Source organism: Desmodus rotundus, chromosome 3 (assembly GCF_022682495.2).
Source record: "Desmodus rotundus isolate HL8 chromosome 3, HLdesRot8A.1, whole genome shotgun sequence".
NCBI lineage: Eukaryota > Metazoa > Chordata > Mammalia > Chiroptera > Phyllostomidae > Desmodus > Desmodus rotundus.
The window spans coordinates 137,222,293-137,245,898 of NC_071389.1; the positions used below are offsets into that span (position 1 = coordinate 137,222,293).

The following is a 23,606-nucleotide window of genomic DNA, read 5'->3' on the forward strand; positions in this document are numbered from 1 at the left end:
CTCAAGCTGTGCACCGGAAAATCTCTGACCCACTTTTCCAGAGGCTTCGGGAAGAAGGTTGGGAAGAAGGATGTGGGATTTACAAGAAACAGCAGAGGGCAGTGATCACAGGCGTAAGACAGGAAATGGGGATTCTAGACTTTATTTGTAACCTTCTGTAAATTATTAACTGCTCTGGGTTTAAATGTAAAATGAGGAGGTCATACCAGCTGGTTTTTAATTAAGATACCTTACACCAGGTTTCTCAACAGCCGCGCTGTTGGCATTTTGGGCCGGACAACTTGTTGTGGGGAAGGAGGGGTGTATCCTATGCATTGTAGGGCATTTAACAGCCTCCCTACCATCTGCCCACCAGATGCCAGCGGCACCCCCCACACAGTCCAGGAACAAGAACCAAAACCATCTCCGGACATTGCCAGGTGTCCCAGGAGAGCGAAATTCCTGGACTGAGAACCACCGCCTTGTAGCTTACTTCCATGAAAATGCCTTATTGCTAAGTGGCAAACTTGTCATTTTTTCCACATTTTTTCAGACAGCCCAGTCTCTCTCTCTTGAGTATTTTTTGAACAGAATCTTGTAAGCATCATACACTCTCTAAGGTCAGCTTCTCCGTAATTGAAGAAATCGCAGTCAGTTGGTACATATACCACACAGAGACAGATTAAAGATTGACTCTGCACAGAGGTGAAGTAAACAGATGACTGTGAGATAACGGCAGAGGTTCCTCAGCAAGGACGTAAACTTGTGAAGGGTAAAGAAGGACTTTGGACTAGAGCTTGTTTTACACAAGTAGAATCCTAAAAGTGACCTGTCAAGAGCTACGGTGAAGGCCAACCTTTCCTTGGTTTCCTCATTTTCATTTTTGAACTGTGCTTCTCCCAAATCCAAACGTAAACAGGCAAGCAAATGTTCTGATATGCAGTACACACTATATTTAGTTGGCAAGAACTTAGAATATGTATATATATATATATATATAACCTTCTATTTATATTTTTCTGCAAATGTAAAGATATATTTGTTTCTGTTCTCATTCAGAAAAATAACTTACTTGCAATTTAAAAAAAAAAGAAAAAACTGGTCCCACCTCAAATTCTATTCCCTTATCCTTTAGTTGCTGTGTGTTCAGCTTAACACGTGTGTCATCTGGTTGGTATTGTTCCCGTGGGAATTTTGGTTTTGCAGAGTGGTGTGGTGGCAAAGTATCTTTTAAGGGTTACAGAAGCTGAAGAGGAGCCCCAACCTGAAGCATTACGCACAGGGGAAGGGAATGTATCTTCAGTATTTTCTATCCTATAGCTTGTGGGGTAATTATAATAATAGTAAGAAGTCTTGTCACTTAACATTAGACATCTTTTTTTAGTAACATTTGTCATGGACTATTTAGAACCCATTGTTTTAAAAAATGTAAGACTTAGCTTTACCCTACCAGAGTCCATAACTAGCACCAGTATAAAAGTTTCCAGTGTATGAGGAAGTCAACTGACATAACAGACATTAAGGATTCTCTTTAATTTCCTGGCAGTTCAAATTATATCAATAATATGTGTTTCTAATTATACCTCCAATGTGCATAGCCTTTTTCCTCAAGAAGATCTTTCCATCCACAAAAGACCTATTCACAGATTTGGTAGTTTTTAAACTCGGTGGTGAGACCCATGTCTGCGGCATGTGTGACTGCAGTCCCTCATCCAGAACAGTAGTGTGGTGGCCGGGAGCAGCGTCAGAGGGGACACAAGGGGCTGCAACGTGCTGAGACCCGCAGGACAGAACTGCCTCAGGGCCTGACTCTGCCACTGAGTGAATGTTCCCGGAGGCAAGCCGAGTATTTAGCTAGACCTCCATTTCTTTGATACATATTAATAATTATGTCAGAAGGATCTCCGATCCTTCTGTGTCCATCCTGCCTCTGATTCCCTCTGTACCCCTAATTAAAAAGTCACTTAACATACATTCACCTCTGTTTCTTACCCCTCTGCCGTCACCAACCTTCTTGCTGCTACAACAATCTGACATGTTGGATTGCAGACCAGGCTTGAGACGCGATCACATTTAGTTTTCACTCAGTGTTGAAATGATTCCCAAGCTTCCTTTTCCATCACAATCTCTAGTGCTTCTTAATTTTGAACCATCTTTTCTCATACGTTTGCTTAAGTTTTTTTTTTCAGGAAGGGTACTCAGATAGTAAATTTCCTGACACCTTGAGTATTTGAGAAATTCTATTGGTTTCGTAGACAAGAACATCAATTTATCTATTTCTGGAATTCATGCATCCTTTGTAATATGTATTTTTTTTCTCAAAGTTATGAAAGTTTGTCCCATTTTATTCTCACCTTTACTCTGCTTTCAACTAACTCATGCATTTTTTAAACTAAGAAATTTTTTCATTCCATATCCCTAAATTCCATAAGAACAGAGTCCTATTTTGTTCATGGAGAATATGATGTACCGTTCACAGTACAGGACATAGGGGACACTGGCAATAGTTTCGAATGGCTTGCTTCTCTCTCATTCATTCTGGTTTCTCCTTTACCATTTGCTGTGATTGTTCTCCAACTCCCGTATCCTATCTTTCCTCTGTCTTTATCTTCATCTCTTATCCTTTCGCCCTACATTCCAGGCAGTCTCTGTCTCCCTTCTGCACCACCGATTCTATTTTCTGCGTTGTCAGTTCTGTTCTTTATCACTCACAAAGGTTTACATCCTGCTACTGAGTTTTCCATTCCTTGAGTTATTTTCTTTTTAATCTTAGTCCGATACCCTTCATCTTCGATAGTGGTGTTTTTATTTCAACCTGATTTTTTAAAGTAATTTTATCTTGTTGAATAGGCTTTTTTTTTAACCAATATATTTTGAGAATATTGGACAAATATTTCTGAAGTTTTCCTAAAATAAATCATTTCCTCCACAATTTCAGGAGAATTCGTTCCTAACTTTCTTTTTTTGTTGCTCATCCTTTAACAAGAAAAAATATATATTTAGATTTTGTGCTTTTCTAGTAGATTTAAAATATATAAATTACTAGAATTTAAAGGAACTTTGAAAAGAAAGGAAAGAAAGAATTAGCCTCAGGACTTGTTGGAGTAAACGTGATTGAAAAGTGGCAGAAAAGCCTTGTCCTCTAAAATAGCACTCACTTAGCTAATGGATTCCAGAAATTAACCAGGGGAGTCAGCAGGATGCAGATGCCCTCAGTGCTATAATTGCAGATAATGGGTTAAGTCAGCTCTTCATGCGAATTAACTCACCACAGCGCTTCCTTGAACAGACCTGAAGAGGCACCTGGACACTTAGTTTCTGCAGGGATTGGAGTAGAGGAGTCAGCATCAAGACAAGAGAAACAATATCAAATTGTTATGTTGTACACCTTAAACCTATACAATGTTGTATATCTATTATATCTCAGTAAAAGTGGAAACAATTTAATTTAAATAAAAAATAAGTAAATTTTAAAAAGAAAGGAACTTATAAAAAAGGGAAGCCTGAGGACAGGAAGGACAAACTGCTCACCTCACATTGATAATCCAATGTGGTCCCTTTGATTATCTCAGCAAAGTCAGTCTGATTGTCTTAAAAGTTTAAAAGTGAAAATCCTACCATTTCTGAACTATATTAGCCATTCTAGAAACAGCTCTGAGAATGGAGGAAAGTGATACTTTATTTTTCTATGTGCCTTAAAAATTAAAAGGGGGAAAGGGTAAGAAAAATTATTCTGGTTGTCCAAATTATTCTTTGAAAAATGCCTTAAATTTCATTATTTTAAGTATTTACTAGGTACTCAAGATAATATATGACTAATGCAGGTGTTTCCCAATATCAGACATTATGGCTTTTAGCATAACTATGATTTCATCAGTGGTTTGCAGGGCTTCCTCTCACATCTCGTACTGGGTGCAGATCTGTTTCTGTGAATGTCGTAAGCCCGTGTGTCCTGGTATTCCCTCCACAAACCTTCCCTTTCATTCATTTTAATGAAAAGCTTCCATGTGATCAAACTGACATCTGGCACTTTTATAAAATTAGCCAAATTTGCTTTTAATAATATTTGGGGAATAAATTCATGTGCATGTATGTTTAATGTGTTTGTGCACGTATCTAAAAATACCAAGTATATCCTTTTAAAAAAATCTCAATACCACAAAATTAAGAACCCATCTAGAAGTCTTTGCTTACTTGCATTATCATCATTAACCCTTAACTTTGGTTTGCTTTCTAAGTTGGGGTGAAAGAGATCATACTTTGTTGCTGAGTGTGGAAAAACGTGACAGGAGCCCTTATGTCTCCTTCTATAGATTCTGTACAGATTAAAAGAAAAGTTTCAGCTTTCTCTGAGACAAGATAAAGAGAAAAATCAGGAGATCCACCTCTCCCCCCTCGCCTTACAGCCAGCCCAGTCCGAGGCAAAGACGGTCAACAGCATGGTCCAGCCTGAGCAGGCGCCGAAGGTGCTGAGTGTGGTCGTGGACCCTCAAGGCCGATACGCTCCTGAGATCAAAGCTACCACCTCGGTCTGCCCTTCTCCGTTCAAAATGAAACCCATAGGACTTCAAGAGAGGTAAGAGCTTTTTCTGCATCCCCCACAAGTTGACTTTTTTAAAGAGTATTTACCAACTAAAAAGGATAGAACTAGAAATGATTGGATAGTAAGAAGAAATCGCTCACTCCGCAATGGACACCAGAAAGAAATAGTTTTTCTTGTCCCCCCAAGAATCTAGCTTGTTACACAAAATCTTTTAGTTACATCTGATTTTGTTAAACTGGTATAGACCCAAGCCAAGGTCATCTTCAATGACAGGACAGCTTCTACAACCATTTACTGAGTGCTTGTTGAGGGCTGCTGACCTATCCTGCTTAACTTTCATCAAAACTCTGGTAGATAGAAGAACTGGAAATGAACTTCAGGCATTTCCTGTCAAAGTCCACATTGTTTGGAGTGAGACAGAAGGAGCTGATGCCACCAATTAACTTGCTATAGTTTTCCCTCTGCTTCCTTTGGGCAAAACAAACATTATCTCAAGATTCGTAACATTCTTTGTGTTGCCCTACCTGCCTTGGAGACGTTCTTATATGTTCTCATTTAAAACAAATCCAATGTATGAAATTAGAATACACAAAATTCATAAATGAGGGACTAATGCTTTGTTTCCCCAAAATTTTAAGTAAAGCTTTCCCATGGCATTTTTTTAAAATAAGGAGGTTCATGATTATATTTAAAATATGATTTATATTATATTCAACATTGCACATCAGAGTAGTGGGGGAACAAAAAATTCTCAAGATACACTTGTGTGTTCCTTTTCTTCTTATTTTACTATATCTCCATTTTCTATTACTCTCTGTTTTGTTGTCTTAGGTTTGTAGATCACAGACATAAATTCGATGGTTTTTCCATCACACACAGACACACACCACGCGCCTTTAGAAAATACAGTCTGCGGCTTTAAGGACAGCAGAGGACCAAGCTGGTCATTCCAATTTCTCTGAAAGTGCAAGGGGGGACTCGAAAAAAACAGAATTATCTTCTGGAGGGCAGGCCCTTTGTAGTACAGGCTTCCCCCACTAGGTGAGTGTTCTAGGAACCCATCTGTATCAGTGTTCCAGCTGGCATTGTTGTGAGAGGTTGCATTTGGCTTCAGCGAATTTTTTTTTTAAGACTGTTTCAACGTGTTTTCTCATTTCATGATGGGTCATTTATGAGCACACTTACCCAAAACTGCTGAGCACACTGAGCTGAGTGCTCAGCAGTTTTGACCAAAAATGGCATGACCCCCATGCTCCACCCTACCTATTCACCAGATCTCACCCTGGGTGACATTTTTACTTTCCCTGAATGAAAAAAAGTCCTCAGAGGGAAATGTTTTGGACTGTAGAAGAAGTGAAAGGAAAAAATGGTGGAAGCACTAAAACGCATCAAAATCAACAAGTTCAAAAACTATTTTGAGCAGTGGCAAAAAATATCTTGATAGGTGTATTGCATCAAATGGAGAGTACTTTGAAGGTAACTGAATTTGAACATGTAAGAATAAATACATGGATTTTTTTATAAACTCCATGCTGGGGGTCCCCCCTGGTATTGTCAAAGAACAATGAATGGATTGAAAAGACAGGCACTGGTTGCGGTGAGCTCCAAAGTCCTTAAAGGAAAAGGGAAAGCAGTCAGATCATCCTGCCTACTTCCTCCCCCCAAATATGTGATACTCTCCTGGTGGGTCCAGTAGCACTAGTTTGCCGTCTGAGCTGCGGTATGGAAAGGCAGACAAAACTGACCTTTTTTGAAGCCAACCAGGATGCCGGAGACCTGGTTTTGAGACCCAGCTCTGCATTTCCAGATTGAGTGGCTTCATAAGCCTTTCGCCTATCTACACCTCACTTTCTCCCTCTGTCATGTGAAGGGGTTAAACCTGACCTCTTCACCTCCTCAGGTTCTCTGACTCTTGTCACCCAAATCAGTTGCCTGCATTTATGTTTTCTTTCAAGAGAAGCCTTGAAGCAGGCATCTGAGCATCGGTGGTGCCCCCAGGGCAAGGTAGCAGAAAAGACCTGCTCAGGTGCAGGCAATAAGAAGAGGGTCGTTTTCTATAGATGATTTAAAGAGGATAAGAAACCTGACTTAACGTCAGACTAATTTTTGTTATCATCATGGACCACCAACTCTAAGCAAGGTCAGTGATTAAATCCGCCAGGGAGGACGTATTCCCAGCATCCTGCCCTTTGTCGGCCATTGCTGGGCATGTTTGAATTTCAAGGAGCATAAGGATAAATATCCATTTATTCATCTAAGTGAAGTGGATGGTTGATAAATGAGAGCAGCAGGATGGTGTCTTACTCACCTTCGTGGTCCATGGGAGGGACTTGAGAGAACAAGTGTGTCATCAGTAATCAAATGGATTTCCTGCCCCCGACCTACAAACTTTCCTACATCCCCACCTATCACCTCCCGCCTGCCTCCCACCTCAAGCAGGAAGAAGCTCTTCTGTCCACAGAGGCTCCAGGTCATTCCCTCCCCATCATCGTAACCAACTCCCTCGATTTTCCTCCTCCGTTTTCAGCTGTGCCCTCTTTGCTAACGCTACCCCTCAGTATAGAAACAGGTTTTCTTGCTTATCGAAGGAAATCCCCTCACCCAATTTCTCCTCTGGTTCTTGCTCTCCTTCCTTTTCTGGATGTGTCTTATATGAGCAGAGTACATTTGCTGCCTTACTGGCCTTCTTCAAACTCCCATCCTCGATAGTTCTCCCACATACACTCGCCAAGTGTGTCAGTGGACTAACCACAAAGTATGTTTCATTTTCACATCTAGCTCTAATGCCTACCTGTGTTTTGAACTCTCTCTTCCTTTGGCCTCCAAGACATTATTTTTTGGTACTTGGGTGGCTACCTTTAGGCTCCCATACAGACTCCCTTCTCCCCTTAACTTCAGAGTTTCATCAAAGAGGTAGATGGAGCTGGAGGTACTTCTTTAGAAATCATTCATATCAGAGATAGTAAGAGAAGAAATGGTTGTGGTTGGATTACCCAGCAAGAAGAGGAGAGGTGGAAAGGTGAGGCATGGAGTGAGGAATAGGGCAAGAACATGAGAGGGACATTCAAGCATCACTTTCTCTTGGAAGCCATTCCAAGCTTCCTCTACCCCCTTCCCCTTCTTTCTCTAGTCCGCCTTACTGCCACTGACTCAGCTGTCTCTCCTCTGTTCTCTTCTTCTCTAGCTCCATAACCCCATGCGCATACAGTATTTAAGACTTCCCAGGTGTAGGTAAAATTTTCATTTACTAATGCCTTACTCCCTAGACTCTAAGCTTCGTGAGGGCACACACGTGATTTAATTACGTCTTTGTCTCTTACATATAGATCATAATTTCTGAAGAGCAGGAGCTCCTGGAAACAAATGCTTGAATGAATGAATGAATGAATGATGAATAATTCCCAGGTCACCTTCCAATAGTAGTAGGGAAGCACTTTGCTTATTCCATCCTCCCTTCCTCATCTTTCCTCACCCCATTTTCCTACCATAATTCCCTGCCACGAATGTGTAGTGATGAGTTTTAAGAATGATAAAATATTGAAGGGTGTACAATGTTCCATGGAATCAGGAAAATTTTCTTGGAGTTTTAAGCCTTAAAACTTAGTATGTGCTCTGTACTTTTAAAATAGATTTGTGTTTTACAGCTCTCCATCCTGATCCTGGGGTAAAATATTCATCCTTGTTCATTACATGAAAATTTGGCTTCTTTAAAATCACCATGAGACCATAAAGGCGACATTATGAGTCATTTGTCTCAAAATATTTGTGGGTATGCCATATAAATCTCTCATCCCTGATGGGGAGAGTCTACTACTCTAACATTACTGATAATAAAATATAATTTTAAATTAAACATAAATAAAAGAAAATATAGAATTAAAATGCATATGCTTAACAAGTACAAAGTATATATCCTGAAAATTATGAAGATTAAAGCATCATAAGGTGAGAGACAGCAGTTCCCGTGTTTATTTTCCCTCTATTTCCAACTAGTCACCAAATCATACTGGCTCCTGCTCCTTGGATTTTTCTCATTATTGATTCTCTTTTTTTGTAGCCATTACCCCGGGAGCAAGATATTATGTCATATTTGAAGTGTTGTATCTTATGATCATAAAAGGATGTCAGGATGAGTGTGCTTTATATTTCACACATTTTATTTCACCTTATCTGCCTGATCTAATTCTCTTCTCTCCCTCACTCCGTGCCCTCACCCTCCTGGTTTCCCTGCCATAACAATACTTGCATTGTTACTTTGCTGTGTAAAAATCCCCTTAGCTCCCCTTTGCCTGCAGGCTAAGGCACAGACCACCTTGCTGGGCCTTTGAAGTCCTGTATTGTCTGGCCCGGATCATTCTCTCCAAATCAGCCGCCACTCTGCCCCCAGAATAAACCTTCTGTTCCATCCTCTCTGTTCTTCCCAGGGTGCTGCGTTCCTAGCCACATGTACATCTCTGTTCACCCGGGGCCCTCTTTGTCCTCCTTCTAGCCATCGCTAGTCTCCAAATCTCAACCCAAAACTTACCTTCACCCATCGCCACGACTCCTATCAGTGCCCACAGTGATTTTTAACGCCTCTGAAATCTCATGTACGCCACTCCTCGGGCAGCGATCTTGGTTAAAGACTGATGCAGTAAGGGACAGAAACTGGGTTTGAGTGGTCTGACCTGTCCCTTTGTCAGCTTGGGAGAATCTCAAGGACGAATATAGGCTCAAGACACTCCTGTGCTTTCCCTGGTCCTGTAATCTTGGCGCATAGCCAAAACTTGAGAAATGTGACAGAGTTAATTAGTTAATTCATGCTCCTTTACATCTTGGGATCTCATGTATTTCTAAAGAAACTTTCATAAGAACAAATAACCTATGATAAACTACAGAGCTGAGTCTCTGTGCTAATATTACTTCTGCTATTTATTAAATAAGTGATTGAACAAGTTAATTAAATCCTTAGTTTTCCCAAGCTACAAATAAGTATGAAAATATCTGTCTCACCTGTTTTTAAAAGCACCCCATAAAATCAACAATGAATATAAAATAGCATCATGCTTTAGAGAAGAAAAAAGAAATCTAGTATTTTTTTAAATGTTTTATTTATTTATTTATTTTTAGAGAGAGGCAAAGAGAGGGAGAGAAACATTGATGTGCGAGAGAAACATCAATTGGTTGCCTCTTAGATGTGCCCCTTTTATAATAAACTCAATGGCCCACAATTCAGGCACGTGCCCTGACCAGGAATCAAACGGCCACATTTCAGGTTTCAAGACAATACCCAACCCACTGAGCCAGTCCAGTCAGGACTAGTATTCTTTTTTTGTTGTTGTTCTCTGATCCCATTCCTAGGTCAGTTATGTTTTTGAGCTCAGGAAAGTTGGAACCTTTTTTTTCATTGAATTGATATAGTTGAACTTGCCATTTGAAACCATAAATGTTTTTTAAATTGTCCAATGACATAGTTTTTCTTATCTTGTTTATAAATTGGCCATCTAATGCTGTTTACCCGCTCTCAGTATCGAATTAAATCGACCCCCACCTAAGGCGTGCATCATGGTGAGTCCATGAATCGGGGAGAGGAGCCCAGATGCACTGTGTGTAACCTGGAGCCTGTTGGTTCTCCTGTAATGAGGGGAACAGCAGGGGCCTTGCTCAGCTCTTGTGACTGTTACGATAGATGGCCAAGGCCAAGTGCCCAGCACAGTGTGAGGCCATCGTTAGTTCCTCTTCCCTCTTCTTTGTTCCAGCTTGTACTCTCAAGGAAATGATACAAGCCAGGTTCCAAATGCCCAGTGGACAGAGATCACATTCAGACCCTAGAATGATGGGTTTTCTGCAGTAGGAAGACAGAAAACTTTTTAAGTGTGAATGTCTGCAAATTTTCCCTTTAGGCTACTCTATGGTTAATAGGGAATTCTATGGAAAGGAAATCAGCAGGCAAACAGGTAGAGTCACACCATTTTCCTGATTTTTCTCATTTGATTTTCTATTAGAAGTAAAAGGTGAACAAGGACAGTTAGGTAAGCGTCCAGAGAGGAAGAGCGGACTTGCAACGTGGCCCTGTCACTCCTGACTCGGGATTTCCTCACTGATCAGTGAGTGGGCCGGGGGAATGTGGCATTCATGGAGGCAGCTTCTTTCTATCACAATGAGGCCTTCCCAGGCCCCAGGGAATTCCGATACCTAAGAAATAGTCATTCTCTAACTTTTCTTAAGCTATACTATAAATGGTTTATTTTGGTGTCCATAAATACCACACAAACAATGACATAGCACCCAGGTATGTAATTTTAAAGGTTTTCTTAAGGGCTGAGCCTGGGAGATTTCCATCAAAGCCAGAAAGATGTCCGCAGTGGTGGAAGCAATGAAACCTCAGTCGCCAAGAAAACGTTGAGTGTCCTACACCTAAACTGAAAGCCTTTGTTTCCTATAGTTTCCTCCAGACAAAGTGGAATGTCCTGACTTCTGCCCCTCCTCCCCCTAGCAGAGAAACATTTCAGTGCTCAAAAATTTGAACTTAGAGGATACTTATTTGTTCCTCAACTGATCTCCCTTGGGGAGATTAAGAAAAGGAAAAAGTAGACACAACTGAATATCCAGTACAAAGTATACGAAAATACTCTGGAAATTAAAATCTGTATTCATGAAACAGACCCATCAATGAAAATGGATCCCACCCCCTCCTTTTCTGTCAAGTGAAACTGACACCAAGAATCTTCTCTCTTAGGCCTTAGAGGGAGGGTCCCTAACAGCACAGCCTGAGACAAGGATGCTTGTCCAAGGGGCTGATTGAGAGGACGCTCTCTGGAAGAGCCCAAAGGAAAGTAGGGGGAGCAGAACAGAGGAGAAGCGAAGCAGAGGTGGTTCCAGCTGATGTCTGCCCCAGGCTGATCACACAGGGACAGCTGGAGCGTGAGGGGCACCTCCCGAACAGCTGTCCCACCTTGGGGCAGACAGACTGGGCCTCTGTGCCCCCACGTCAGTCAGCCACTGATTTCAGGCCATCCTGGGGGTGGGGGAGGCCTAACTTCCTAGGCATCTCTGGACAGGCCATTCCCATCACGGAGTGCAGGAGGGGGGTGGGGCGTGATTCTCCAGAGCGGTGGCAGCTGTGTGCCATTCACAGGCGGTTCTCCCAGCAGCCGGGCAGGGGAGGAGATGGGCGCCAGATCTGGGCGGGGCACCAACCGCAGTACTACACTTGCCAGAGGTTACAGCGCTAGTTACAGCAGAGCTAGCTTTAAACTTAAGGGTTTCTCTCAGTGACAGTTTACATTCAGTATTATTATGCATTAGTGTCAGGTGTTCAGCACAGCGGTTAGACCATCACATGTTTTACAAAGGGCTCCCCCTGATAGTTCAAGGATCCCCCCGGCCCCATACATGGTTGTGACAGTGTTATTGACTATATTCTCTATGCTGCACTTTACATCTCTGTGACTATTCTGCAACTGCCAACTTGAACTTCTTAATCTCTTCACCTTTTCCCCCGATGCTTGCCGGCTGTTAGCCACGCCCCACATAGCCTTCTGCAAATAAACGCCATTTGTTCGCATGGCGCCTCTGACCCGGCACCACTGAACAGGGACCGCCAGCCATGACTCGCCTCCTCGGCCTGCCAATATGGGGACCATATAGATAGCAAACAGCCATGCAGAAGTCAATCCTGGCTTAACTCCAATTAACATCAATGAAAACAGCAGCAGCTCAGTAAGACTGTTGGCCCTTTACATGTGTCATCTCATTTAATCCTCACAAAGGACTCGTTATCCCCTCCTTACAGTGAGGGAACTGCTGCTTGGAGAGTTTGAGTTCCTGCCCCAGTAACCTGATAATCAGCTACTGGGGTGACAGGCAGAATTTGAACCCAAGTAGCCTGGCCCCAGGGGCTGCACTATTAATGAGGATGACATGGGGGGTGACAGAAGCACAGATAGCCCATATTCTGTGGAAAATAAGTAGATTACAAGTCAATACAAGTAGATATATTTCAGTGTCACACTATTATTCTTCTTAGCAAATTTCATGCTTGGCTTTCCGGATATTTTTCAGATTCAAAATCAAGTAAAATTCAGTTTTGTGCAGTAGATTCAGTATGGGGACTGCCGGAGGGAAAGGGGCGAGGGAGGTGGAAGTGGGCAGAGGCGGGCTAAGTGAGAGCGGAGAGAGACTGTGGGTGGGGAGCGAACGATGCAGTGTGCAGATGAGGTTTTATTGAGTTGTATACTTGAGACCTGTACGGTTTTATGCGCCAATGTCACCTCAGTGAATTCAATTTAAAAAAAGCAAAAGTGTTCTCGTGGAATTTGGTACGGGGCTCTAGATTGTTCACACTGTGTGGGTGGTAACCGAGCTCATTCCACCACGTGTGGGGGACAGTGGACATGGGAGGCACACGTGCCTCCTCCAAGGGCCACCCCTGCAGTGGGAAGAGAAACAAGTACCACAAGCTAACAAGCTGAGCCCTGGCTGGTGTGGCTCAGTGGATTGAACACTGGCCTGTGAACCCAAAGGGGTTTGATTCTCAGTCGGAGCACATGCCTGGGTTGTAGGCCAGGTCTCCAGTTGGGGGTGCGCAAGAGGCAACCAATCAATGTTTCTCTCCCTCTCTTTCTCTCTCCCTTCCCTTCTCTCTAAAAATAATTTTTTTTAAACTTACATATTGGTCACTAGCCTACCACACACCAATCACTGTGCTAACATATTATCTCATACACTCTTCACAATACCCCTTGAGGCAGGTACTATTTTCATGCCCTTCTTGCAGGTGAGCTAACAGAGACTCACAGAGATCAAATAGCATGCTCGGTATCACAAAGGAAGAAAGACAGAGTTGGAGATTCAAGTTGGGACAGCCTGGCTACAAAATCTGCACCTAACCACTGTGTTCTACTTCCTCCTCGACGATGCAGATGACAAAACTTTTACGCTTCTCTCATTTTTGTGATTATGCCCTCATAAAATACTTTCACAGGGGTGTCCGCAGTTGGGGAGGCATTGGGAACATGCGCAAGCTCTCATCCATGGTGATCGTGAAGCTGTTTCTCTCTTTCTTCGTAGGACGGACACGACTGCCTCTTCCTGTAGGTGGGTTGGAGTTTGGATGGGTAGGAAAAAACTTTAAAGGTTCTTTATTAAAAACAACGACACTGGGATTAAGAAAATGAAGGCAAAGCTTTTGAAATTTGCCTAGTAATTAACAACAAGGCAGGAGACAAAGGTAATAATGATAAAGACAAGAAATGATGGTGGATATAACCCAAGGAATGCAGAACAAATACCAGAATATATTTTTAAGGAATTGAGAGTAGTAGACTTCTTCCTTAAAAAGGTAAAATTGGCCATCACTTATTGGCAAGCGCTGACCTAGCTTCTCTCCAAGTAGGCTGAAATGCTTGAGCCTTTGTGGCTGATGAAGTCCCAGGAGTGTAGACCTGGGAGTGGCTGTAAGAGTAATCATTATAGAGGCTCCTGTCCTCCCCCACCTTCCTTTTTCTCCACTCATGCCCCCAAAAGAACAACAGAAGTGAGTCCCATCAGGTCCTGCTGTTACCTCCCACCAGACCACCCACTGCGCGGGCTGCCTCTTCCTGAGATTCAGGCAGAAAGGGCTTCTCAGCAGGCCCATCCTTCAACATTTATTAACTTGAACCTGATCCCGGACACTGGCTTCCAGCTTTACTAGGTGGTCTCCATTTCCACTCACACCATGTGGGGCAAAACCCAATGAATTACCTTCTTGGATTGTTATAGCCATCCTGTAGGGTGTGGCCTATTTTTTAGAGACAATCATGCTTGCTTCCCCTACCTGCACAAAGTTGGCATTTCTATCAAGTTCTCCTTGTCCTGACCCTAAAGAAAAGGTTGTCATGGTATAATTTTAGAGGGTCATGTTTGCCAAACGCTCTACCCATGATCGAATTAGAGTTTCACTATGAAGAGCACAAAATGCTATGTTTTCTAAAATGACATTTCAAGTCTTAGCTGGGGGACCACGTTCCAGGTCTTGATGTACAAGTTGATAGAATTAGGTGAAATGGCCTTTTTTGTTGAGGCATTTTAATCAGGGCAGGAACGAACAATTCCCAGAGTACGCTTCGCTTCTTTTTTGAGAGAGAGCAGTGCTGAACCTCGGTTCCTGTGTCAGGAGACTTTACCTTGCGGGCAGAGGCTCTTCTTGGCTTTGTAGTTATTTGAAATGCACCATAAAATGACAGCTCAGGGTCCCACTATTTCATGGGCTCTTTGAACATGGTTCCCCTTCGACATGAGGCATCACTCTGTTCTCACCATGTTTTCCCAGCTATTTATGCAATACATGACCTCTCTGGCAAAACAGTGGAAAATCACAGATCACCCATGGCAGGTGACTTTAGCAAAACTGTTATTTTTCATCAGTTGGGTTTGTTTGTTTATTTGTTTTACCTGCAATCTATGATCAATGTTAAAGTGTCACTTCCATTTCACAATGCGTCACGACTCTCTGGGTGTGATTTGAACAGGTGGGGAGGGCTGTGTTCTCAGATACGAATCCTGATTGTAGCACGTGGAAACAGTGCCCTCTAGTGGATACCTGCATGTTGAAGCAGTTATTAGCGAGTCTCATCTAGGGAAAAGGGAAAAGGAAGCAGGATCTTGGTTTTGTAAAAGAAAAAAATCCATAATGACTTCATCGTTCTTGAAGGCTGCTGAGGTACAATCTTTTTTGGCAGATACTTTAGGAAAAGGTCTCAGGGTGGTGATGAAAGAGCTCTAACTTAAGAAATAACAAATAGGTGTGAACACTTTCAAATATAATGTGCTTTCTTAACAATGCTTAGCATCCGATCATTTTCATATTTCACCCACAGTAATTTTAAGGACAATTGTCAAATGCAATTATTATTGACTAATAGGTGTTATAATATGTTAATCCTTTTCTTTAGGAGCCATATTTTTTTTTCAAAACCAGAGACTTAAATACAAGCCTCACCAATCCTTCCCCTATCCAGGCCACTTATCCCGCCTGACTCTACTTCCTTCTTTTCCCTTTGGACCCTCAGTTCCTGACATTGTGGTGTCTATACCACAATGCCTGACACGTGCTACCTATTCCATTAATATTTGTTAAATCGCAGTATGGAAAAAGGAACAAGTCCTTCCAATTAGGTTAATTTTATGAAAAGAAATACTTAAAAGGAAAAAAAAAAAAGCAGGTCTCCATCACCTCCGCACTGCCCTAGACAGAAAGCTCCACGTGGGCAGGTTGCCTGGCCTCCTCGGCCAGCAGGAGGGAGTCTCCCAGCCGCTCCCGTTGCGTTCCCCGCAGCCCTGCACCACTGGCACTAAGGGGAGCTTGTCAAGCCCTCATCCCCTTGGCTGAGTATGATCTCCTGAGTGATTAGTTTCACTCCTGTTATGTTTCATTTGTTGCTGAATTTTGCCTCCAAAGTCAGTATTTTGTTACTAAATTCCTCTTCAGAATATTCTTCTCCTGATAGAATCCCTAAGGAGTCTAAGAAACAAATTGGAGTTTTAAACCCACTTTAATCAATAATGTGAGTAAAAATAATTAAGTAGTAAAGACCTATGAGAGTGAACACATTAAGTGTGACAAAAACCCGTCGTAGCCTGAAGACATGAATCGCCTTAACCGTGGCTTCTTAGCCCTATGAGTCTCTGAGGGACACTCCGCCCTGTTTTTTCCATTCAGCACTCTTTCTCTTTGCTCGAGGCAGCGTCTGCAAATCTGCACTGCCCTCCTTAAATTTCCTCTCCCCACCCTATCCATAGAAAAAAACAAAGAGCTCACCCTGGCCTGTGTGGCGCAGCAGGTCAGAGTGTTCACCCATAAACCAAAATGTCACAAGTTTGGTCCAGGTTAGGCCGCATATGAGAGGCAACCAATCAATGTTTCTCTTCCTCTATCTCTTCCTCCCTTTCCCTCGCTCTAAAATCAAAGAGCATATCCTCAAGTGAGGATTAAAAAAAAAGACCTTTAGGAATAAATTACTCTTCACTACCTCTCCTTCCCTCCCTGATCCTATAAATCCTGTCTCTCACCAATCTTTCTTTCTCTCTCCTTCTCTCTCTCTCTCTCTCTCTCTCTCTCATTCCACACATAGAATCACCTAAGAGCTGTTTCATTTTTGTTCTCTTACTTCCTAGTTCCACACATATAGTGGGGGTTCTTTAAACATTAGCTAGATAATGCAAAGGAAGCCTTACTGATCAGTGTTGCCTCTCATCTATTTCAACTCGGGAATTTCCACTCAATTGTAGAAAGCCCCAAGACAGGGGAAACTTCTCACTTGCCATTCCATTCCCGGATACTGAGTTTCCACAACCACTGTATGTGACCAATGAGTTATTTTAGGTCTATGGCCTGTCTGCTGTTGTTCAATGTATAAATCTTGTAAAATTAAAGAGATTCTATCCTGAACCTGTTATTACAGCACAAACATGCATCAAGACAAGGCATGCAGCTGAACCATTCCGTATTTGTAAAACAATGGTTTAGAAATCTAGACGGAGGTCTCAGATAACGAGATCGCAGATTTCTCCATGACAGGCAAGATTTCTTCATCTGTGAACATGCTGCGGAGCCTTCTGTGGGGTGACTCTCCTTATCCTTGTCTTCCCTTTCCTATGGCGCTTTTTCAAAATTTAACATGTTTAGAACTATTATGACAGTTTTGCAGAGGAAAGATTCTTGCAGCCAACTTCTCAGTCCAGATCTTTACCAGCTTGGCCAGAGCAACAATGGCCTGATTTGCCGTCGCGGTTTTATAAAAGGCAATTTACTTCCCTTTTTAAACCAGCCTTTAAAGTATATCTCAACTTTAAAGATGTTTTATTTTCTACTCCATCCACATAATTCGTGGAGTGTTTAATGTACTGGGGACAGAATTAATAGAAAAAGCAAATTAATAGACACAATTCTTATTCTGGCCAAAAGCTGTATAAAGGAAAGGCCCAGGTACTGGAGCAGTTCAGAGTGAAGTGAATGCATTTCCAGTTGAATGGTTGGGAACCAAAGAGTGAAGTCACTAGGTGCAGGGTGTGTGAGGAGATCTCACCGTTTGTTGTTTGGGCAGATTGAGTCCAAGAGCTTGGTGGGTAGAGATTTGGGGGGCATGTGTGCCCAGAGATTATTAGAGTAACTAGCAACCCTATGAAACGTAAAGTCTTGGAACGCAGTGAAGGGCATGCTCAGCAAGCAGAAGTGGTGACCCAAGGAAGTCTAATTTCTAATTTAAGTATTCCTACCATATATGACCTGTAGGGGGTGCAGGGAAACAGCAATTTGCCCTGAAAGTGAAACTCCAGGCCTCTCTCTGACAGAAATCTGCAGTGACACCCTTCCCTCATTGCCACTCGGTGGTGGTGGTGGCGGCAGTGGGCATGGTGAGGTTTCAGAGTAGGCGGTACTATATTAGAACTAGGGGCTTCTTGAAAAAGCAAAACATACAGCACTGTAAGGTTGAGAGGAACCTTAGAGCAGTGGTTCCGCAGCCCGGTTGCACATTATATTCCTCTAGGGAAACTGTGTAACATTTTTAGATACTCTGTTAGATAGAAACTTTCTAGATAGATTTGTTTCTATCTGGATAGAATTTCTAGATAGAAAAATGGTCTAGAGTCAAACCCCAAAATTTAGTCTCAGTAGAAAAATTTAGCTCTGGGCGGAGCTGAGGAGAGAGCTATAGCTATAGCTCTATACACATGATAGCTGTATATCGATTACACACATTCATGTATTTTAAAACATATACAGTCAAGTGCACATATTTACATACATGTATCTGCATGCCTGTGTATATTCAAATATACTTAAATTACTATGTACTTATACCTCTACATTTAAATTACTCCTGTTAAAGGAGCACAGTCTCGGTGGCCTCGGTCCCAGTCGCAGGGACGGCCCTGGGACTGCGCGGCCAGCGGCAGAGCCTCGGGTGAAAGCAGTAGTCGCCCGCCCTGGCGCAAGCGGCGCTCCGAAACTGGAACGAGTCATCGCCCGCAGAGCCGCACACGTGTCCAGTCACTGTCCAGAGCCAGTTTCGCTTTGGGCCTCGCACTGCCGCACCGGCTCTGACCTTCTCACGAACACGGGTTCCTGGAACCGGGTATATTACTGACATTATTAGGATCACAAGAAACGGATGTGGGAAGATTCCCTCTTTAGTGTTTTACTGATGCAGGAATTGAGACAAAGTTAACTGGCTCATTCACAAACAACTGTAAACCTATGGGAGCCACCTCTCGGGACTGGGTTACTTAACCCAAACATCGTAGTTAGATTTGTGGCTAGCTGTAGATTATCCCACATTTTGATCTAATTTGGTGGTTTTTAACTACGTTCCACAGAGCCTGGTGGAGGGATGGGCTGGTGGCGCCTGTGTCCTTCTCAGGCTCCTCCTGAGCCCAGCTCTGCAGACAGTCGCTCTGCGAACTGGCCTTGCAGGAGAGGCTCCCTTTTCTTTCCTAACCAGGAGCCGCAGTTTTGAAAAGAATTCGAAAGCCATCAGTGTGAGTGTTTCCTCAGAGAGACTGTTCGGGATACACCTGTCCAGACGGAATCAGAGCCCGAGGCAGACTGTGGGTCACGCAGGTTGTAGTTCCCACGGCTTTCTCCCACTGCGGCAGTTTTGCGCGGGTCGTGTCCGCTGCCTTGTTCGGAAGCATTTTTTATGAGACTCATTTAGTCCGATTCATCTGTGTTGGTGCAGTGAAGGGGCCAGAACGTATCCCCCGCCCCCATCGTGGCCCTCGGTGACACAGCTTCAGCGTGTGCCAGGGCTCTTCATAAAGCACATGAACCCCAAAATAATTCCTAGAGAAGGCGTTGCTTACTCTCAGGTAGACTTTTCATTGGCCACTGAGAAAAATCTGGATTCCAGCACAAGGGTGGTAACTTCTCTTAGAAACTTGTTTATACATTTTTATTTTATAATTCTTTACAGATTACCTCGATACGTTATGTATCATTGGTGCCTAGAAGTTAATTATTCTAGTCTTTCATCCTTATAACCCATTCTAAAAGTTTTATTTTACCTTACTGTTATACTTAAAGTCTTTCCATTTAAAAAGTAATACAGTTTTTTAATGTTGCCAGAGAAAGCAGTTGTTCAGCAAAACCTCTGGTGAGAAGGACCTTGGAATCACTGTGTGTCCGAGGGTTTTAATTTCCTGAGGGCCAGAGGGCCCTTCCTGACAACAAGGGTCCTTTAAAGTTCATGGAACCATTTCAAGATTTCGTCTTACACGATCCTGCACTCTGAGAGTCATGTATAATCAAATGTATGCCAATTAAATTGTGACATTGTAAATACTTGATAGGAATTTTAACATACATATTCTTTCCAGCAAAAGCTCATTCCGCCCTCCTCCACTTTCTCTCCCACCTCTTCCCTGTGCATTTCAAAATCTTGAAAAGAGTAGAAAGCGGGTAATGGAAATAGATCGGAAGGAGCCCTGTCTGTGTGATACGGACTATCCCGCAATGGTACTAGCAGTTAGCATTTGTCAAACACTACCTGTATTCCAGGCACTGTTCCAAGTATCTTACATGTGTCACTCAAAACATGCCAAACAATCCCACTATGATGATCGCAGTTTTACAGAAGAGAAAAACCATGGCCCCAGAGGGTCGCGCCCCTTGTGCCAGGTCGCCAAGCTGGCTATGGGGGCCCCGGGAAGTATGCAGAGGGTCTGGCTCCAGACCCCAAGCTGTCAACTACTGGACATGCATTTCCAGAGCCTTAAATTTCTACCCAAATTTGAAGCAGATTTCTGGCCTTCAAATGTCCTGTTTGCTGTAGGCACATGATACATATCTGTTGCATTGAACTGGATTTTTTATGAAATTTTCTTAAATTAAGTTGACCAAAATATAAGCAAAAAGATTCAGCAAACTTTTAAAAAGAAGAAGCATCATTTCTTCCCGGCTTTTAGTTTGGGTCTCCTGAGCAGTCTCCTGCAAAGTTATGTTGACCAATCGCCTGCCGTCAGGACATGTCTGATGCGAGTCTCCATCAGACACAATACTACTGGACCACAATTTTCCTAGGTGGGCTTAGAAAGGCGCTAGAAAGCCCTCCCTCGGCAAAAAGAGACAAATGCACTGAGTGTGCCTTCACCCAGGGCTATGCTGATGGCCCTTGAAGTGTGAATCTCTGTATTCCAGAACTTAATAAATTGTCTAGAAATAAAGTCATCATTGCCTCATCTGTCTCAGAGAGTTAGACACTTAACCCTTTAACAGTTATAGTTTCAGAACAGTTGTTAAGGGGAACAATAAATAGATTAGGGGTTGCTTTGTTGTTATTCTAAATAATCCCCTTATTCTGAAGACTTTTTGTTATCTTCCCCCATTTTCTCTGTCCTGCTAAAACCGTTTGCCCCGCAGTATACAATCGTCAGTGTATATAACCTCACCCAAGGCCTATGGGTACCTTTTTTCCCAGCATTCAGTCCCCAAATTGGCAACTGGGGAATTTGAATTTTTTCCACATTCTACGTCTTTTGATGACAGAAACACAAGAACATAATACATTGGGAAGAAAGGCCTTAGATTTCCTGACTAAAATATAGCTGCTTTTCCTAGACTTGGTGGATAATTTTACTCCATTGTGCTTTATTTATTCTTAGTAGAACTTGCAGGGATTGTTTTCAGGATAATGTCAGGGTAATTGTTCAAAACTGAGCTATGGGCCAACCCAAGGGCATTCTCCTGGGAACACTTTGACTAAAATATACAAAAGATCTCTCCTCTCATCAAAAGTGCTTCTTCTTAAACATAAAGATAAATAAGAAAAGTTCTGACATTGGATAAAAGTAACAACCCAGTAAACCCATAACTCAATGCCTTCTGTGATCTTAGTACAGAATGAGATGGCAAAGAAAGTGTGTCTCGCTGCCCCATCTCTTCGTATTTTAACAGCGTGACGTAGAAGCAGCCTTCTGTGCCCTGGACAGTGCGCCCCCTACGCCCTTCATTTCTCAGCAAGATAGCACTGGCCGCCAGGCTGCACGAACATGGTTAGCATGAGGCCTCAAGGTTTTTCAGCCCTTACTAATTTTTAAAAATTTTAATGAACTATACAAATAATAATACATTCTTTTTTCCAGAGAAAAAGATTCACATAATGACTTAACTTCATTGCTTATAAGAAATTATTCCAAACAAAAATTAAGTACCTCCTAACTTAGTATAAACCCATTTTCCCTTGTTCTATGCCATCAGAGTGTGAAACAACTAGCCCCATTCTCTGTATGAAATCCCTCTGCATGTTCAAAGCCTGGCGCGTAATGACTTTCGGTCTATTCTTCACCAGGTTGTATAGTTCCAGCTTTTCTTACCTCTCAGTGTCAGCCTTCATTGTAAGTCCTTTAAGTGTCTTCTGGATCATCTCTGAAGCTGTCCACGGTCTTTCATGAGTGAGTGTTGCTTTAAAAAGCCCTCCAACTGCTACCAAACAGGATTTGGGGTTAGTTGTCATAGCATTTTACATCTCTTGAGCTGCATTTCTTTTTTTTTTACTTACTGTTGTTCAGTTATATTTGTCCTGCCTTTTTCCCCATTGTTTTCCCCTGCCCCATCCCCTCACTCCTATAGTCAATCCCCCCGTTGTCCTTCTCATGAGTCCCCTATTTGTGTTCCTTGGCTTGACCCTTCCCCTTGTTTCCCCCGTATCCTCCTCCCCCCACCCCTCTGGTCACTGTCAGTTTGTTCTTTATTTCCCTGTCTCTGGTTCTATTTGGCGCACTTGTTTGCCCTATTGATTAGGTTCCACTTATAAGTAAGATCACACAGTATTTGTCTTTCACTGCCTGGCTTATTTTACTTAGCATAATGCTCCCCAGTTCCATCCATGCTGTTGCAAAGGGTAGGAGCTCCTTCTTTCTTCTGTGTAGTATTCCATTGTGTAAATGTACCACAGTTTTTTGATCTACTCATTTACTGATGGGCACTTAGGCTGTTTCCAGCACTTGGCTATTGTAAATTGTGCTGCTATGAACATTGGGGTGCATAGGTTCTTTTGAATTGGTGTTTCAGCATTCTTAGGGTATAATCCCAGCAGTGGGATTGCTGGAACAAAAGGCAGTTCCATTTTTAATTTTTTGAGGAAATTCTATACCATTTTCCACAGTGGCTGCACCAGTCTGCATTCCCACCAACAATGTACTAGTGTTCCCTCTTCTCCACAACCTCGCCATTACTTGTTGTTTGTTGATTTATTAATGATGGCCATCCTGAATAATAATAAATTCTTACTGCAGAAATTTTGAAAACATATTTAAACAAAAGCAAAAATACAGAAATCGTTTCATAGTCACTTCCAGCACGAGTGATAACTACCATTAACAAGTTGTGTTAACAAGTATGTGCCTCTGGACTACACACACTCACCCCCACATACTTCCACACTGTGCCCAGAGCAATGGCTGACGACAGAAGACGGCGGTGGTAGCAATAGCAGGCACAGGCACCAACAGTGGATCGAACTGCAGCAGTAGCACGAGGAGCTACCAGTGGTAAGGCAGACGCAGCAGTTACCAGAGAATTCACCACCACATAGACATGACCGTAGAAAAAGCTGCAGCCATGGCAGCTAAACTGGAAGTGTCTTCACAGCAACAAAAGCAGGAGCAGAAACAGGATTAATATGCCAGCTGTGTAGCATTTATTATGTGCCAAGGACTGTTCTAAGTGTTTTACATGTATAATCATTAATCCTCACAATGGAGTAAGTGTGCTAATTGTACCCCCATTTTACAGATGAGAAAACTGAGGGACATTCAGGCTAAGTAAGTTTCCCAAGATCATGCAGTTGTAAGGGGCAGAATCTGAATTTGAACCCCAGTCTGGCTTCATAATCTACTCTTAACCACCTCACTGGTAGTAACAGCAGAAGTAGCATGAATTCCAAAATACAGTATGAGGAGTGCTTTGCAATTTATATATACTTATATAATGAATAAGTGCATTTTGAGGGTGATTATATACTTATATAATGAATAAGTAAATTTTGAGGGTGATTTCATTTATGAGATTCTTTTTAAAAATCTCATAAATGAAAATGTCATTTACAATTTTCAACTTACTTAT

The 23,606-nt window shown here is 42.4% G+C and overlaps 1 protein-coding gene across 4 annotated transcripts in view; it reads left to right on the forward strand.

Moving 5' to 3' along the window:
• Nucleotides 1-23,606, forward strand: part of PTPRR (protein tyrosine phosphatase receptor type R) — a 237,516-nt gene that overhangs the window by 143,987 nt on the left and 69,923 nt on the right. For all 4 annotated transcript variants that reach the window (XM_045184745.2, XM_045184746.3, XM_045184747.3 and 1 more), the window contains one exon: nucleotides 4,293-4,555. In XM_045184745.2, the coding sequence (XP_045040680.2) occupies nucleotides 4,293-4,555 (263 nt within the window). The remainder of the gene's footprint in view (nucleotides 1-4,292; nucleotides 4,556-23,606) is intronic.